General features: G+C 39.2%; 1 protein-coding gene across 2 annotated transcripts in view; it reads left to right on the top strand.

The window, feature by feature from the left end:
* The window catches only part of DHX32 (DEAH-box helicase 32 (putative)), a 42,013-nt gene that overhangs the window by 17,368 nt on the left and 6,351 nt on the right, over nucleotides 1–18,294 (top strand). Inside the window, exons 2-6 of one of the 2 annotated variants that reach the window (XM_080403179.1) lie at nucleotides 1,334–1,527; nucleotides 2,978–3,350; nucleotides 6,043–6,288; nucleotides 8,531–8,630; nucleotides 8,751–8,909. In XM_080403179.1, the coding sequence (XP_080259305.1) occupies nucleotides 1,334–1,527; nucleotides 2,978–3,350; nucleotides 6,043–6,288; nucleotides 8,531–8,630; nucleotides 8,751–8,909 (1,072 nt within the window). Of the gene's footprint in view, nucleotides 1–1,333; nucleotides 1,528–2,977; nucleotides 3,351–6,042; nucleotides 6,289–8,530; nucleotides 8,631–8,750; nucleotides 18,091–18,294 lie in introns of those variants that run through there. The other variant, XR_013930578.1, reaches the window with a different exon arrangement.

The raw sequence follows: 18,294 nt of genomic DNA on the forward strand, positions 1-18,294 counted from the left end.
CTAATGTTAAAAGATGTCACTGAAGCTAAGATCTCAGTTGACTCTAAACATGCAAATACCCACTGGGACTATCAAATTCTGTTGTAATAAATCTGTAACGATCTAAGCCTGTTACCACAGTAAACAGAGAAGAATTTCCAATCAAGTGTTGTTTATGACTGGGTTAAGGAGGAAACTTTCCAGCAGGTAAAGCATGTAGGATAATTACTGTGGCAGTGCATCTCCTATCTACCAGAGGTTTTGATGCTGGCCACTGCTAGAGATCACATATCGAACTCGGGTCATCATACTTCTCATTGGAAATTCCTATAAAAAGGATACACACCAACATGGTGACTGGAATAGGTTTTGATGTGCAAAGTGTTATATACATTACTGACTGTAATGTATATAAAACAAAATGTATAATAATAAACAGCTTGCTAAGAAATGTTAGATTTTTTAATTGCCCTTAAACAAGCTTAATAAGATGTAAAATGCTGCTAGCTGTTTTCTAAACATTTTTAGAAACATAAATAACTACGGAGAAATAAGTGATAGGTGGTTGATGCACCCAATTTATGTATGTTGTTTAAATAAAGGGTTTGAAACCTAATACTTTCACTAAAATAATATTGATAATGTAATTTCACTTTCTCATGCATTAACACTCATATTTTCTAGTGCTGCTTTTCGACTGTAAATATATAAATTAGAGAGCTACTGCATCAGTTTCTGGAGCAGTTCAGTTTCAGTTATCTTTGTTTACAGAGTAACTAATCTGAAATTATATCTATTTACTGGGGCATTTCAGTTTGAAATCATCTTCTTCCTGGGAGATGTTTCTCATGTCGAGCACCTGGATATGACATAGCAGGGGCAGGCGTACCACTACGCCAGCTGGGAAGCCCCTGGCAGCTGCACTAACGTTGTTGGCTCGACCAGCAGATGCTTAGGAATGACACTGCCAGTGGTACCCGCTCCCCAGAGGCCAGTTCTGACCCTCCTGCAACATACTCAAACTAGAGTATGAGTAATACTCATATATATACACTCAATATATACATATATACTCAATACTTATATATATATACTCAATACTTTCAGCTGAGAAATTCCCAGGTAAACCTTCTAGCCCATGTCACTCCAGCTCTCGACTACTTCAGATATTCCAGGAGTTGACATTTGTCAAGGGAGATAATTTGGGTGTGAGGTACAGCTCATCCATCAGCAGGCAGACGGCAAGCAGCAGGTGCTCAGCTTGATTTAGTTCTGCCGCACTATTTCTTTCGCATTACAGTCTCTGCTAGATGTGTTAAACACCAAATACACCTGTTTTCTTACTTACCTCCAGGTTCCTCAGTGGTGCGCTGAGTATTGCCTCTCTGTCCACTACCAACACGGCGTAGTGGTATGCACGCAGGTGCACAAGCAGACAGCGGTGTGGCTGGCGCTGCGTGTCGCTGATGAAATGGATGTCAACGTTGGCCACGAAGTGGGCTACTTCATCCCATTTGAAAGCTGCTGTACAACAGAAACCATCCTGAGGTGTGTGTGTTTGGGTTTTAATGCCTTCAGACTAATTAGCTAGCTCACAGTTCTTTGCAAGGGCAAAAGTTTGCAGCCGGCAGCACTCCAGTCCTCAGCCCTTCATTGCAATGCTCCATCAATGCGGTCAGGACAGATGACCTAATAACTGGGGTCGGGGAGGGACACGCATTGCTGGAATTGCAAAACATTTTTGCATACAGTATGAAAACAAAACCACCAACACTGCTCCCTAAAGTTGCATACGCTATTTTGAAATGCAGATTCTGGACATTTTGTGATCAATCAATAAGCTGCAAAAGGCTTGAAGGAGGTATTCTGTGCTAAGTTGTAGCGGAGATTTAAGGGGGCAGGGTTCCTGTCTGTGCCCGGCTTCATTAAGCACCTCAGGAACCTCCATGCCATTCTCCTTTTTCTTTTGTTTTCCAGTACAGGAGTGTTCATTACCATATGGGGATAATCTATCGCAAAGTAAAGCTGGAATTTAAAAGCAATCAAAAATCATGGCTAGAAAAGGTTATATTCAGTAATAAGGAAAAAAAAACATTTAGGAGGATTTTAAGAGCTAAGCAATGCACTTAATATATTAAATATTGGCAGGTGACAGCAGCAACACAGCAATTCAGATTTTGAACGTCTCTGAAAATTAGGAGAGTTATTTTCTCTGGTTCCTTAATATGGCAAGGAAAAACTATAAAATCTAGACCACAAGCCTTTTTCCCCAGCCTCTGACTTCCAGCAGATACTCACCACTTCTGAAAATCATGTTCAACCACTCTTCTTTTTGCGTGTCCTTTCTCCTCTACGGAGAAGCCTGTAAACCTCATCCTATGGCACATCTTCCTGCAGCTGCTCCTGGTGTGAAAGGGAGGTGAATCCTATCGTCTCACACATCAAAACCTGGTTAAAGAACTCAACGTTCTGCTGAGCAACATAGGAAAAAATAGTATCGTTTTAAAAAAATGACAGTGGCAGGAACAGTAGGGATAAAAGCAAGGCAGGCCTTACGGCATGAGTTAATGTCTCATCTTGGTTGTGGCACTGCCTCACGTGTGCATGTATGTTTTCTTTTCTCATCTAAAAGTATTAGTTCCTAGCCCAAGAACTGATTACGGCATGCAATATGCTTAGATAGCTGGGAAGAGGGAAGGCAATATAAGTTATGATTTCAGGGCAGAAGTACTTCTCCTTTTGACTAGAGCATCCTTTCAACCACAGAGACACTTAGTGTCATTGAATTACACTGAGTTTCTTCTAGCTCCTTAAAGAGGGATTTAAACACGTAGTTGAGACTGTAATGCAGTCTACAAAATAGACTCTTTGCCCTTATCAAATCTTTCTTGTTAGAACGGAAAGAACCGAGCTGTCCCCAAGACCCTGAATTATTTTCTTACAATCAATACTGAATATTCTGAGAAACTTTGGAGAATTTTCTGTTTGTACGTTGCAGGTACTGTACAGATGATATGCTACAGAGGGAAATGATGTCTACACCTCTCCTGAACTGCTATGGTGTTATCATCTTGGATGACGTGCATGAAAGAACTGTTGCAACAGATGCGTTACTTGGCCTTCTTAAAGATGTCTTGCTATCAAGACCAGAACTGAGGCTGGTAATACTCACCGCACCTCATATGTCCAGCAGACTCCAGAATTATTATGGCAGCATCCCCGTACTAAGGGTGGAAAACAAACGCCGTGCTGAGGTTGTATACTCTTGCAGCATTCAGCAAGACCACTTTCTGTCTGCACTAAAACTGCTCTTTGAGATACACCATACAAAAGAGAAGGGCAACATTGTGATCTTTCTGGCATGTGAGCAAGTAAGTTATTAACTGATTCCAATATTTCTGATTTTAATCAAGAAACAACTTCCATCTGTGCTTTTATAGGAGATATATATATTTGATATATGTTATATCAAATTATATATATGATATATATATAAAAAACATTATATATATCATAAAAATATATATATACACACACATACTCTTAAGGCCAGTATCTAAGACACGAGACCCTGCCAATAGTTTTTGTCATTTCAGGTTCTTCCTACAAAAAAGTTACGGTATATGTAACACCGTAGTGTATATATATAGCATAAACTAATATGCGTAATGATCAGATTTTCTGTATGCTTAAAGAAAGGCTGCATGATGCAGAAAGGAGCGAAGGCTGTATACAGGGACAAGGGCCGCAAGATGCGGGCAGTCAATACATTACAATCTGTGCTGGCATCGGGGATATCACACTTTGTTCCTGCAGAACAGAGACAAGTAGAACACATGCCCGGTTTGCAGAAACATCCTTACGTGCGTGGATGTTTTTACCTTAAACCTGCCTACACGTTTTTTCCATTTGCATCTTCCTCTATAGCTAAAGCTTCCCAGTCATTTCTGTACACAATAGCAGGAGGCAAATGCCACTTCAGAGGTGCCGCCGATAACCCAGGGTTCTGCATGGGCTTGGCTGTTCTAACTAGCGACATCTCTGAATCTTGGAGGACAGCAGTGATGCTCTAAATTCACTGCTGCCAGGATTGCACCATCAGGTCCTTTACAGCTGTCAAAGCAATCTACCCATCAAATAAATATTTTAAGACTTGAAGTTATTATAAATTATAATAATTATTATTATTATTACTACTACTATCCTGGTAGTGATCTTCAACCTTCCACTTCGTATCATTAAATCTGCTTTAGAACAACAAATTCACCTTAGTTGCTCCAGGAGACAATGACATTTCCCAAGCAGAGATAAATGACCATTTGATTGTACCATTATATGTAATGTTTTTCTCTGTAAAAAGTGGGGTGGATATGTAACACTTCTAATAATGGTAATTATCAGTTGTAAACTTCATAGACACAAATTTTACAAATTACAAATTAATGAATTCTCTGTGTCAGTTCTCATATTTACCATAGATCATGTGAGAGAGAAAACACAGACTTCCAGTTTTAAAGGACTGGGGAAAAAGTTTCATTTCAGCTTGATTTTTTGACAAGTAATTCCCACACCATACTAAAATAATAATTCCTTGCTGGGAAGAAATTACTTAGTTTTCTCTCTCCAATGAACAAAACTCTCATTGCGGACTGTTACCACACAATTCACATCCTGTGCATTCTTGCCCAACTGTGATTTACTGTTTCATATCGCTAATGGCTCACTGTTCCCTAGTACTCAACTGTCCCTTAAACCGAACAGAAATATGAATAAACATGAAGATTTATGTGTTGTCTTGGTGCCAGCCTTTAGATGTCACTGTCGTATCTTTGTAAGACTTTTGATAGGATACTTTCAACCTATAACTACCATAAATGTAGTGTTGCTCTCAAATAGAAATTCAATCTGGTTTTTCCATTTTGAAAAGTGTTAGCTAATAAAAATGCTTTTGGAAAAAAATAAATCCCTTTCAAACTGAACAAGCCTATGAATGATGTTTGTGTACTTTAAAAAAAAAATCATTTCCAACACAAATTATTTTATATTAAAAAAAAAGACTAAAACAACAAAAAACCCCACCTTTTACAATTGATATTCAACCTCTGAATTTGTGAACTATTTTAAAGGTGATGTTCCATTAACAGAGCTAAGGGACATTTTATTGACTTATATTAAGTCTTTATAGAGCTTATTAATCATTAGGGGAAAAAAATTAAAACCTTTACAATACTTATATCTTCTTAAATATAATAATTAATGTAAAGTAGGGAGGTTTCCACATACTTTGATCTTTTTATGTATTGTAATGGGACTAAGAACATAACAGTAGTTTCCAAAGTGACCCAAATACAGGCTCTGCTGTTTCAGCCCTTCCAGCGATGGGGACAGCAGGGACCGGAGTGGGGTGGCGCAGTGATTTGCCACGCTCTGTTCCGTCTCCTGGGCACCCCTGCACATCGTACCCCTGCCAGCAGGGCAGGTCTCCGGTGGCCAGCCCCCATTTCCCAGGGGACACTGCCACTCAGGGCACCCCACGTGCATGACTTTGGTTCCAGCAGAACAGAAAACGATTTGGGCACATCACTGGGGCACCAGAGTATCTGCTGCAGCTTTACCAGCCCTACACTCCCGACAAAAGCGCACCAAACTGCTGATGCGGGAGCATCCTAGATGTCCCACATAAAGCTTAGTGACTGTTTCATAATTTCTCAGCCTTGCTATTCCTGTACTATATTCTTGCACATCTGTCTTCCCTTAGAGGATGGTTTGGATATGAATTAAGCAAGGAGAACGTTTTGAAAATTGTAGAAGAGGAAAAAGACATTTCAAATAACAGCCCAGCTTTTCCCTGGTCTATAGCTAGCAGATACAGTCAGGAAATTTTCATACATAGTTATGTTCCCTTTTCTCCCCTTAATTATTAATCATGTAAGACTTAAATGTTGTTACAGTTTGATATGTAGTTAAAATTCATTTTAGAATTAAAAAGTTGTTTTAAAATTAAATATTGATAATTGGATTTCATATGAATGAAGAAAAAAGAAATCTTTCTCCTGATTACAGGAAATTGAAAAAGCTTACCAAATGATCAGACAGGAACAGGCTAATTTCAATCCTGACCTTGGAGAACTCATCCCAGTTCCTTTATATCCCACAAAACAAGACCTAATTCCCAAACCAAATCAAGACAAACAGAAATGCTGCAGAAAATACAGAAGAAAAGTGCTACTCACCACCAGCTTTGGAGAATCTTTGATTTGGATTAAAAATGTAACTTTTGTCATTGATGTCGGTGTTGAAAGAAGAAAGGTTAGTAAAGTTCACCAGATTCGGTATGCCAAACATGAACCATGCATGGAGGTTTTTCAGGGTGGGAGAAAGGGAAATGTACAGCTAATAGACTGATGCAAATGGTTTCTAAAGGATCAAATACTTTTCTATTCTTTTATTAGTCAGATTCTATAATATTTTTAACATTCAAATGAACAAAATTTAAATAACTTTCATGGACATCTCATGCGAAAACTAAGCGAGAAAACACAATTGCTTCCTACATTCAGTCAGAAAACAAAATCTTCACGTTTCTAAAACCAGATGAACACTCCCAGCTGGAACTGCCCCTCCTTGGGGCACCAAACCAATGACATCTCATTTGCAAACTATAGCTCCCCTTAGTTTTGGCCTATCCATCATAATTATCTCTTCAGTACCTTACAGACAGAGCAAAATACAATCACTTCTTGGCTACCTATTGGCAGATTACCTGGTTTAGTAGATTAACCTCATCATTTCTTTAACAATTTAGTGATCAGTGTAATGTCACAGACCGTATAACGCCAAGGGATGCTCACACAGGGAACCACTCCTTTCTAAAGCCGCTTATGCTCCTTCCGGATACACGCCTCTATCCAAGTGCCTCAAAATGCTGCAATTTATCAAATCAGTCCTTGACCCTTTAAAGTTCAAAGTATGTCCTCAGCTCTTGTTTTCCACCCCATCCTGGGAAGGACTAGTGCAGCTGCAAAAAATACCTCGTTTCTTTCATTCACACAAAACTGATGTCCTAAAGAATGAGTAACTCTGTAGGAACAAGTCATTGCACGAATTGGAAGGCTGCACTACTACAGGTTTTGAAACTGTCCTATGTGTTTTGCTAGTCAAAATAAATATTCCAGTTAATAGGCAAAAGAAACAATGTAACACAGTTTCTTTATATAATCCAGAATGGAATCACCAAAATCGAAGTGTTCCTAAGATTTTGGATTGGAGATCATCAGTCCTGATTAGCCCTGAAAGCAGTTCAGGCAAATGCTTGGAGACTACCACCACCTTTCATTTTCGTCTTAAGAAGTGTGTCTAACACTGCCATTTTTAAAGGTTCCCATTTGGGGGGTTTAAACTAACTCAGCCTCAAGTTAAAGGGGAAAAAAAGAAAAAGGTCATACTGTTGTGTGAAATGAATAAAAGCCTAAAAGCAGTTTGCAATTAGACCATGCCTAACAACTTATTTCTGAAACTGCAGTTGTCTTGGATGATGGAAATGAACCTCACGTCCATGGTAATCTGAAGCCCAAAGTAAAATTCAGTCCTCCCAGACTTCTGTGAGTCAGAAATATGAAGCAATGAGAAAAAAATCAGTTTCAACACAGTCCTGATGGCCATCAATTCACCTCTGTCAGTTATGCAGTTTTGACCCTTTAATTCAATGATTTTGTCCTAACACCTGAAGTTTAGTCCTCTCATACTCATCCCGCAGCACCTCAAATTCCCATTCAGTCTCTAGAGCTGAAAGTCAGCCTCATAGAGGCAAAGTTTTGTGCAGAACAAAATCCCACCTAAGTCTTGCATATATATATTGCATAAATAATAAATTTACCCCGAGGAAAAGAAATTTGTCCCCTTCACATTTTACCTTCTGTATTAAAACCCTGCTTAAAGTAGACAAAGTCAATTCAGACGGCATGGCTAGAAAATCGCCTTATCCAGACGTTGTATGTCTTGTCATATACTACAGAAGCTTATGGACATCATCTGGTGGTCAGAACAGCGAGTGAATCAGCTCCTCTATTTAATCAAAATAAAGTAGAATTAAGAAAAAAAATATAATGGGGCATTCTACATCTTTAATACAGTCCTTATCTCCTGTACTGAACTGACAGTTTTCAGTATTAAGACAAAAATCTCAAGTTACAGAAAAAATGTTATCAGACATTGCTGGGATCCTGTCATTGGAAGAAATAAATAATCTTTTTTGATGCTTTTACTTGGTGATACCACAGATGTGCATTTTTTGGTTTAGTGATGTACACTTCTGGAGAAAAAGACATTTATCTTAGAGTATTCATACTGAGTTATTGCCAATTGTGTCTGTCAATTTATCAAAGTGCTGACTGGTCTCATTTCCAAGCTGGTGAAATACATAGTATAAAAAGCAATGAAACTGTTACTACACTTTCTGTAAAATGACCTAGACAAAGATTCAACACAGACCATTAATATTTTTGTAGTCTTCACTTACTTATCTGATGCTTAATATCTCTTTCATTTAAAGGTGTACAATCCTAGAATCAGAGCAGACTCTGTTATAACGCAGCCTATCAGCAAAAGTCAAGCAGAGATGCATAAACAAATTCTGGGCATGTCTTCATCAGGTAGAATTATTAGCTCAAAATTTAAATCCACTAGTTTAAATTATTAATAGAAGCAGTGTGGCAATGCAAAAAAAAAAATAATAAAAATAAAAAAGGTAATTTTCCTGAAATCTCTTCCAGGAAAACTGTTTTGCTTGTATCCTGAAGAATTTACACACAAAGAAATGAAACCACATCTAACAGCCAAAATCCAGGAATCAAACCTCACTAGCATGGTTCTCTTCCTGAAAAGGATGGATATAGCAGGCTTCGGACACTGTGACTTCATAAGCAGGCCAGGTAATGATGATGCACCAATTTTCCATGTCTTTATTATTATTTTTGCTGTTATTGAAAGATTAATTTTGTCCTGGTTTTTACAGTACTGTTTTTTATTAAAGTACTTGTAATAACACTGCCACTGCTTTTACCACTTACCGGCTAGAACAGTTCCCAGTGCAATAGCTGCACTTAGAGAACTGGTATCACGTAGGAACTGTTTGCTCTGAAATGACCATAAAGTATCTGAACGGAATTGGGGAGAAAAAAGAAATAAAATAAATAAATAAATTGATATTCCAAATACCTTCTCATCTAGGTTTCATATTATCTTCCTGGAACCCACCAAGAAAATGTGTGTCTCATTGTACAAGGCATTGTACAGATATCTAACAAAATATATTCCTTTATTCAAAAGTTTACAACCCAAGTAAACTACCGTTGTTACCTAGGAGGTATATTTGGAGGGAATCAGCTTTCGACTTATCCTCCAGCATCTCCCACCTCGAATTTACAATAAGCTGTTACTTAAGGACAAATAAACCTGAATAAACTTTCAAAACTAGACAGGGAATATTCCAAATTTTGAGGTAAGAGCGTGAAGAAAGTTATTCTTTCTTTTTTATTATTTTCCTGATTCCATGTTTTAGGGCTTTTTGTATAGAAGGATATTTCCCTCTGTTCTGACCAACCACGAAACCCAAGCACCACTGCAAATTCTGCTTTTGACGTAAAACCAGTCCAAGTGAGGGAAATAGCACTGATTTCACTGGTTTGGGGATCCTGTGACCTACTGTTAGCTTCATTTGTGGTAATTTTCCAGTGCAAACAGAAAGTATCTCTATATTATCCTCCCTTTCCTCACGCACTAAACAAAATTAGAATGATTGCTTAACATCTATGTGTTGTGCGCTGTAATTAATCAGTAACAAAGAGTTTAACTCCCATTGTTGGTTGTGTGATAGATTGTCAGTGGCATTTTTAAGTAGAATTTCTGCTGCTTTTCCCTTGTCTGCCTGTTTAACAGAACCATGCCTGAAAGAAAAGTGAAAAAACATTGACAGTCTGAGCGGTAACTAATGCAAGACTGATGAGAATCAGAGTATTTTGGCCTCGCGAGTGTCACCTCTTGTGTTGAATCTAGGAAAACTTCATAGAAAATGGTTATGGAATATAGCTGGCTTCCACTCAAATTTAGAAAGTATTTTATAAAAAATAATAATAATTAAAAAAAAAAAATCTAAAATGTACCAGTGCTTTTACTGGATATGAAGAAAGTTGTTCTTGAACTGTAGAATGAATTAGTGAAGTTACATTAGGCAAAGCACTTGGTATTTTAGGGGTTTAAAGGCAGAATGAAGGCGGTTGGTATTCAGAGAGAATGAAATGCTAGAGGCATTTAAGGATTTCACAGGTGCAGGAATTCTAAGTTTTATCTGTATTTTTGAGATAATACAGCTGAAGAAAGCATCTTGCTGATGTGTACAAAATTGTAAAGGTATTTGATGAACGCATCAGCTTTACTTGGATGGGCATCAAATAAGAAAAAAATTTTGCTAACTAGATCAAATGTGCAAGGTCAAGGTCGGGAAAACTTTGAGGAATTATTGAAACGGTGCAAGGAGCTGTTTGAAAAAAAGAAGAAATCCCCCAAATGCTGCAGGGGGTCCACTGAAAGGAGATGAGAAAGGTTGCACAATTTTTGGTGTCCTTCACATCTTAAGGTCCCACACAAGTAAACATTTGAAACAGTGCTTTAATTGTCTAGCACAGCTCTTCCCTTACCCTGGGACAGATCACGTGTTGGCTTTCTTTGCCTTGGGGCTTTCTTCTTCCCCACTTCTGAGTAGGCGACATACTTCTTTCCTACTCACACTTAAGTTATATCCCTACTGTAATCCTCCAGAGATGACTATAAAGCTCACGCTATCAGAAAATACAGATAGTTTGAAGTACCTGGTGTGAAATACATGTGCCTGAAAGAAACAGGAATACTGAAGTAAGCAAATTTCTAAGGGGAGTTAGATATTGTATTACACCAACTTACAGAATGCAAAACGTGTCAAGCTTTCAGGCACATAAAATCTTCTTTTGGGCTCTTCACCCTCCCAAGAGCTTTGGGGCAACGATCTCAGCCTGTGAAAGCCCAAGCTTTCTCATTCTGTGCCAAGATAGACCCAACCTGCCGCATACCCTCAATGGCACCCAGGTCTCCCATGGCTAAGGAAGCACAACATCCTCCAGCAGAAGCAGAGACTGACCCTAAAGTCACACCACAGAGTCCCTCCTGCCCAGCTCCAAATACCTCTGATCCTCAGCTAAAGGGGAGCCCTGAAGCTTTTTGGTTGCTAGTCACAAGGTCAAATGGAGGTTACAATTTTCTGGATGACGTACTGCAGGAGAGTGTTGCAGAGAGGCAAAGAGAAGAGCCATCAGAGATGGAAAGCATCCTCACTCGAGCAAAGAGATTATAGCTTTCCAACAAGGCTTCACTGCCTTTGCTGGAGTCCCTTTAGTTGCATAAGCATTCTGAAACCTGAAGTGATGGAGACGGCTGAGGACGAGGGATCTCTGGGGTGGCAGACCGACCTAAGCGAAAAAGGTGAGCAACAAAGCTCACAAAACAAGTAGTGTGGGGGTTTTGACTCGAAGAAAACTCCTGGGCACAACAGTTCTTATTCCCATCTATTACCAATACGTACAAAGGCAGTTTGCCCAGCCTCGACCAGACGTGCCACAAGACCAACTGGACCAAAGCAATGCCCCGCAAACCAGCAAACAAAAGGACAAGGCTCTATTTCTGTATGTTCTCATTCGACCTGGCCAAACCCAGTGCTGCTCAGAACAGAGAGAGACTAAAAAACACAAACAGCCTTGCTATTTCTCTCCAGCACGGTTTGTCCTGGGTTTGACTATTCCAAGCCCCTTCACCAACCTGGACCTGATTTGCCTGTAACGGGAGTGAACACACCGCAGCATCTCCCACGTGCCACACGCACCACACGTGCTGCAGGCTCTCCTATGCACCGTTTCGGTTCAGCTAATGTTCTCAAATTTTCTTTGCTGTTGAAACAGATGGAGGCTTTGGGATTTTTTTCAATCCAAGGTCAATTTTTCTTAAACAAAATAATGTTTTCACTGAGATGACAGAGTAACGTATGGACACGTGGTGAATAAACAAATCAAAAGTACACCAAAATTTATAGCCAGATTTCAAAGAGTACTTCAGTCCATTCCCTGTACATGACATAGAGCACATATAGCAGATAAGTAAAGAAACAAAAATTACATCAGTAAAACATTGTATTTCTGCTCAGCAGCAATGTGCACAAGTTGGGGTTTTTTCTGCTGCTCTGAGGAAAAATAAAAGCCTGGATTAACTCTGACTCATTACTGCATTATGAAAGCAACAAACATGTCAGGCTTACAGCTGTTGCATTTAATTCACGCTATAATCGAGATGAGCAAATGCAGCAGACTTGTTACCCTTTTTAGAATTCATGAGCCATATGAAAATGTATTTGGCACTGCAGTTCTGAAGTGCATTATTTGAATTCCTGTGCCACTATAATAGGGATGTGTTTACATTTTTATCGGTTAATCAGCTCGATCTTTACTGTGTTATATAATGGGACAAAAAAAACTCCTTTCCCACGGAGTGCAGCAACATTACGTATTTTTGTAGATCACTGGAAGATCCCTATTTAAACTAGGCAAATCAGTATAAAGATGAAGCCGTGTACAATTTCCATAAGAAATCAAGGTGAAAGCAGTTTGCAGATTCTGCGTTCATGCAGAATTACCATAAAAAAATTCAGATTAGAATGTTTGTTGATGGGCATGCATACCATGACATTTGAGAGCTACGCTCATATAACCTCGCTGATAGTGTATTTCTAGAATCTCCATAATCACAAAGTTGTATAAATGCATGTAATTTCAAATTGTTTCAGAAGCAACATTTGTTTGCATATTTTTTCATTAGAAGCAGACTGTCAAAGACAGAAACTCAATGTGCCACACAAGGTCTGCTCAGCAGAGATCACTTCATGGCAGATTCATTATATTAAGTCCACTTGCCGATTCTTTGATGTTTTAATTTCTGAATTTCATCGATTAAATAGCATTATGTATCTTTTAATGAAAAGCTTTCTGATAGAATAGACACAGTCACATACTTCATAGTCTGTACTGCATTAATCAGTGGAAAAGCGTAAAAGGAATTGGAGGAGGTAAGGACCAGACAGCAGAAGAATAAACAGAGGAAGCAAAGGGCAGACTGGACAATCTGACCCTTAGCGGCAGTCCCGTATTCGTGGGACAAGAGGCGTCAGGAATGGGACTCAGAGCAGTATGCACAGCCCACGAACTGAGCACACACTGCACTGAGCGTAGCCAGTCGTTTAGAATAGGGAGCTGGAATCACAAAGGGCATCCCAAACAGGAGGAGGAGCCCAGTTCTGCTGAAGCTGGACTACTCTCATGCCATGTAACAACAAAAACCAAAGGGATTAAAAGCATTTTTATGCCATTATACAGTATTCATTTAATTACACTGTTTGTAGGTGTAGACACGTGTTGCACAGTCACGTAACGTGCTTTGAGGATGACACAAAGCAGACAGAAAACTGACTTCACTGAAGAATCGGCGCTGTCCCCGGTGTGCGGATACTACTGTGTGTGTCTGTGTTCGTAAAGGTCAGCCGGAGCTGGTGTACCTGCGGGCAGGACGGCACCGCAGGGACCATCACCAATCCACGTGGAGCAGCGAGGCAGCAGCGTGAGGAGGAACAGCAAGACGGCAAAGTATGAACTTGGAAAAGTAATTTTGAATGATCGACTATAACGTCAAAATAATACTTACAGCATAGGTGGCTTCAGACCACGACAGACTCATAAAAGATCCTACCTCGTAACTTACACGGAGGAAAAGACAAGATGAAACCTGCACACAGAAGCTTGTCCTTGCAGAAGGAAAACGTCTGCATAATTTGAAGAAAATTTGGCACTAGATTTCTCTGTATCTTCAGTTTGCTATCCAAGGAGCGATGTTAAAGAACAGTAACAGAAAATGCCATTCCCCAGAACCATTATCCCTGCAGTAATTACTCTGGCAGTTCCGCACGCTGTTAAGCCTAACAGAAGCTGGAAAAACTTGCGGTTTGCCAGGCAGTGAATCAGCTCTTTAAAGACAACAAGCCTTCACCTGACATTCATGTCAGCTCTAACTTTATGGCAATTACATCCATGGAAAGAAAGGATCTATCAAGAAAAAGGTATTTTACATACTCAGCATTTTCACAGAGTAGGAGGCCAGAACACAAGACCTTTAGATCCTCCAGATAAGCATGATATAGTAGTTAAATGGACTATTAAAAATCACGGCATTTATGTTTCATCCCTCTCTCTAACATTCTCTTATTACAGAACTTTGGGCAACTTGCTAAATCACTTGCTTCCTTAATGCAAAAAGCATAATATTTTAAGATTTATTTTATCACACCTTAAGCACTGCAGTTTCAGCCACATAGGATGTGATACTGAAAAGATTAAAGGCGCAGCTACCTTTAGAAACATAAACTTAACTCTGCTTGTGTCAAAGTTACAAAAAACTGGGAAACGAAAAATATCATTTTAAGTCAGTTGAAACTCTCGGGTAAATGATTTCAGTGCTAACAATAACAGTTAGTTACATATTTGTTTTATGATCAAAAGTAAAAACCATATTTGTATAAAACTGGTCAGATTTCCTGAAACAAGTCCAGAGCAACCCAGCCTTCAGTAGTCAAAGAACCCAGGCAAGGGAAAGAAAATATCAGATTAGGAAATACCTTTCAAACTTGCAGGGGTGTGACAGTTTCTTGTTGAAAGCACAGGACACATCACGAGATCTTCTTTTTAACTCTGCTCCTCTGAACGCAGCAGTCGAGTCACGAAGCCGTGTGGTTTGCCTCAATGGCAGCGGTAGCTAGCATTGGCGAGCAGCCCTAAAAGTAATGACGCTTGCTTGCTAAAAATCATTATAAAAAAGTATGAGTTTCTGTTTCTTAAAGAAGAGCTTTCCACATCCAAAAATGTATACTATTTTTGCTTTATCATAGTTTTTATTTAAATAGGAAACATACCATAAAGAACACTCAAATGAGCATTTTCTGTTCTTACAATGTTTTTTTATTGGTTATGTGACTCAATCTGAAAGCCTGTATCTGAAAGCCCTAGGCTACCTTTTATTTTTCATTGGGTAGTTTGTTTTTTTTAGTTTGATTTTTGGGTTTTGGGTGGGGTTGGTTTTTTTGTTACACTGTTCCTTCACCTGCTCTAATCTACCTTTACTATCCTCTCCTTTCTGGCACCATAAACCTCCAGAAGTCGTCTTTTTTTTTTTTTTTTTTTTGTGTGTGTGGTTACACTGATAGCAAAATAGGAAAGTAATTTCTGTTTATAAATCTCAAAGCAACTAACTCTAGTGCATAAAAATGCAAATTACTGATGCTATCAGGGGATTGAAATTGACTGCCATATAACCATATATTTTGTAAGTTCTAGCACAAGCTACTTTGTTGATTTCTGGAAATTAGCTTTCCATGATTTCCGAGCAATTACTGTGTGCCTGAATGACCATTTCACTCTCCCTGTATTTTCGATCACTGATATCTATTTCCTGTCACTGACTCTCATTCTTCATCAGCTGTTCCTTTTAATTTCTTTAAGCTTCCTAAGCATTTTCTTCTCAGCTTTTGCAAAGGCTCAGCTTTTATCCCATATGTCTGATAACAAGTGTCTCTAGAGGGAAACCCCCCATGTACAGGCAGAGATACGAACTCTAACGCTGAAATAAAACAGGTCCACAGATTTAACAGGAATTTGCAGACCTCTGAGAGAACATCTATGAAAATTAACAGGAAGTGTTTTAAAATTAAGTGAAGTCACAACACTAACAGATTTACACACTGGAGAAGTTCTGTAAAAGCTCGTGTAAGAGGTATTAATAATAAACTATTTTTTCCCCTTCAGACATTAGTAAAGGGTTAAAACCAACAGGTGCTTGCTTGTTTCCCATTTTACTTTTTTCTTTACTTCGTTATAACCTGTTAATTACAGAGTGACAGTAATAAACTAACAGTTCACTGCCAACAAAGTAAAAACCCAAACTCAAAGATTTTCCTGCAGGACGGCAGGGTGCCTGAGGCGTGGTGGTACAGCTGAAAGGGAACCCTGCGCCCTAGAGGCTTGCTTGGCTTTTAATCCTCACGATGCAAAAGTAGCTTGCCAGCCACAGGGTCCCCTCCATAACGAATTACAGCAAGAAATTATTTTTCATCATCTATTAATGAAGATGCAAGAACAAATACACACCCTGACGGTGTGAGTAGTTGTGCTTGTGTTTTATTTGTCGGGGGTGGTGGTGGTGGTGTTATTTATTTATTTAGAGATTTTTTTTTTTTATTTATTTAGAGGTTTTTTTTTTTGATTGGTATTCAAACTGACAGCAGCTCACGGAAGACTGAAGAACTGCCCATGCAGTCATTCCCTTCCCCGCGCTGGGTATGCTTGGCGGGGGGTGAGGCCATGTCCTGCTGAAGTGGAATTTTTGCCACCAACTTCATTAGGACTAGAATGTAACTTGTTATCCATAAAACAAACAACCAAACAGTTCCTTAAACTGGAATAAGGAGAAAGTCGCTGCAGTGACAGGAGAGTGGTTAGGAATGTAAATGAACTGGCACTCAGAAAATAGATTGACCATTACAACAAGACCTGGAATAGAAATCTCCCTTCGGAAAGAGCTGGGAGGAAAGAACCTTCACAATTCAAGAGTTTCCAAATTTCCCCCTTTCTTTCATGCTCTAACAATTACTTTTTGGAGAGTGCAGGCCGGACAACTTCTACTCAGCTTTCAGGTTCATCCTCTCTAGCCCCACAGCTATAGCCACCACGTTTGCACATAAAGGACTTCTATGCTTGTTTTGCCAAAGGGAACTGCTTCCACCAACAGCAGATTTCCTACGCATATGCTCAAGTTCTCACTTTAAGTACTGATTTCCTTAATCCTGTCCTTTCAGGTCATTTTTTTTTTTTAATCACCACAACTGTGAGGGTTTGAATTCATTACACCATCCTTTCAGCAGAACAAAGTGTCACAGAAAAACTTAAGACTATTTTTCTCAAAATCTGAAAAAAATGTCAGAATAATGCTTTACAGTTTTCTGGAACCTTCAGAAGAAAAAGCAGTCAATAAAAGGACTATGGTTTATGTAAGCTGTTTTCCACCACCTCTGATACAGAAAAGTAAGAGAAAAATAGTGTGTGGGGGAAAGAAAACAGTAAAGGAGAAAGCAAGATAGTTAATGAGAAAGGAGAGTCTCTGTCAAACTCCCTCGTTACTTACTCCCATCCAGCTAAAAGGTTCAGAAGAGCTACAACAAATGCCACCTATTAGTCTATCAAGAAATAACTGATGAGACGTAATGACAGCTGATGAACATGGTGGATTTGTGCCCATGTGTATATATTGTGGGTCGTTGATTTCATTCATCCTCATCCACAAAAGAGGAAGACATACCTATACCTTGTGGAGGTACTACTTATAGCATATTAACGTGCCATTGATCAAAACTGAGTTAACTGAACAACTAACTGAATTAATTGTTGATACTCCAGCAGCCTTCAGCAAAAGCACATGCAGACCACTTTAGCCTGAAAGCTCAGCGCACAGCATACGCAGAAGCAACATCCCTACCAAACACTCTGGGCTGGCCTCCGCCTGCGTTTGTCTAAGACAGAAAAGCCACCACTTCAGCCTTCGTTCTCCTCTGCCTGCGCTGTTCAGATCCCCCATCTTAAACACGAGACTGTAATTCCTGATTTCTTCACGTCTGCCTCTGTTCAACCCACCTCACACTCATGCTCCCCGCTCACTGTGTGGCCCAAAGTCACTTCTTTCCTACTTTTTTCCCAAATTAGACTCTCAGCTTACCTAATTACCTGCCTGTATTCACTGATCATTTTTTCTGCCTCACTGTTCTCATTTCTACCCATGGAGGTTGTGAGGTTATACAGAGGTTAGAACCTACAATAAGGGAAAACAACGTTGAAATCTGTGTCGTGAAAGTCAATCGCTAGGGAGACATGTGCTCATATGTTTCCATTTTAATTCTGACATTATGAAAAAACATGTAAAAAAATAATTTTTTTTTAAAAAGACAACCAAGAGAACTTTGATTACCTGCAAGAATGGTAAGACAGCTCCAGCTTCTGTAAATACTTGTCTTTTGTTCATAATCCTCTTTCCTAGAGCTGTTGTGTATCTCTCAGCACCCCACAAATGTTACCACCCCTCATCTATTACTTTTTCTTCTTACTCATTTACTCGAATGACAGAAGCTGACTTCTATGATTTTCACAC

This window comes from Falco punctatus, assembly GCF_963210335.1.
Source record: "Falco punctatus genome assembly, chromosome: 9".
In the NCBI taxonomy this organism is placed as follows: domain Eukaryota; kingdom Metazoa; phylum Chordata; class Aves; order Falconiformes; family Falconidae; genus Falco; species Falco punctatus.